The sequence below is a fragment of the Propithecus coquereli genome, unplaced genomic scaffold (assembly GCF_000956105.1).
Source record: "Propithecus coquereli isolate 6110/MARCELLA unplaced genomic scaffold, Pcoq_1.0 Scaffold8, whole genome shotgun sequence".
Classification (NCBI taxonomy): Eukaryota; Metazoa; Chordata; class Mammalia; order Primates; family Indriidae; genus Propithecus; species Propithecus coquereli.
This window is the reverse complement of record NW_012154173.1, coordinates 8,101,670-8,102,976: the sequence shown is the minus strand read 5'-3', so window position 1 is coordinate 8,102,976 and position 1,307 is coordinate 8,101,670. Positions and strand designations below refer to the sequence as shown.

The following is a 1,307-nucleotide window of genomic DNA, read 5'->3' as shown; positions in this document are numbered from 1 at the left end:
TTGAGTTTTGACTTTTGAAACATTCCTTTATGTTCAAAACATTATCCTCTAGCTGCTCACTGGCTATCGATAACGAGCCACATTTCAGTGACTTGAGTCCAGTAGAAGAATAGGCTGGGCAAGTCCAGCAGGAATTTCCTAATAATGGCCTGTTTTTTCCTTGCCTCCTCAGCTGTCCAGTATCTGCAGAGCAGCAGTACATGCTGGGGTGGTTCGAAATCATGGTGGTTATGTTGACGTCATGCCTGTGGACAAAAGAAAGACTTACGTCGCTTCTTTTCAGAATGGAATCTTCTCAGAAAGGTAAAAACAAAACAGAACGTATATTACATATATATTTTTTTTTCATATACCATCCATCTCTTTATTCATGATTGCTTTACAATGGACCCATTTTAGTATGGGTTCAAAGTTAAGTGGCAGAGCCAGTATGTTTCCTTTGCACACGTTTATAAACGGTCTTCCAGGGATGGGAGAAGCTGTAGTACCAGAGGTGCCTGTCTCCTGCTGGCTTATAAAAATCAACATGAAAATCGGATTACAAGTCAGAACCACTCTTTTGTTCATTGATCTTATAATTAGGAAATTTCTTTCATCCTCTTTTGGATTTTCTAGATTAGTTTTTATGTTTCATTCTTTATAGGTGAGCAAGGCACTGAATATTTCTCTAATCCAGTTATCTGATAAAGTATTTGAGAAAAACAATGAGTCTGATTTTCCCTAGAACCAAGTTCTCTTTTTGACTTGAAGTTGGATGCCTAGTATGATATAAATGGACTCTTTCAGATCATCTCATATTATTTAGCCTGCTAGTATTATATATTTTAATGATTTGAAAAAATCCATGTGACTCACTTTATCATGTGTTAATAAACATAAAGAAAAATGAACCTATGGTGATTTTTTTTTTAAATCATTAGTACTTATGGAAGTAAGTCCCATTTATTTGTATAGATATAGAAACTTTTAGATATTTTCCTGAGTTCTTCAAAATTGCCAAAATTGTTCATATATGTAATAATTTCTCTAAAGGGCAGCAACAAAATATGCCATGCAGGTTATCTAGATTGCCTTCCACGTAACCATCTGGGTGTCATCCTCATAATAAGATGGATATTTATCTTATCTCTGAACTGCTGAGAATTTTTCAGAGGAGACTGTATCAAGAGGCCATTGTTGAGAAGGTGACTTCCATATAACCTGGCTCATGGCCTCCTTAAGCACATGTGATATATAAAATGAAATCCTGAGTTATAGAATCTGATATGCAACTTTATGAGCTAAATGGGGTGGTATGGTTTCATTTA

The 1,307-nt window shown here is 35.4% G+C and overlaps 1 protein-coding gene across 1 annotated transcript in view; it reads left to right on the top strand.

Annotated features, from left to right (window-relative positions):
* CRISPLD1 (cysteine-rich secretory protein LCCL domain containing 1) overlaps positions 1 to 1,307 on the top strand; it is a 75,093-nt gene that overhangs the window by 71,243 nt on the left and 2,543 nt on the right. The window contains exon 9 of the mRNA XM_012663100.1: positions 173 to 303. Coding sequence (XP_012518554.1) covers positions 173 to 303 — 131 coding nt within the window. The remainder of the gene's footprint in view (positions 1 to 172; positions 304 to 1,307) is intronic.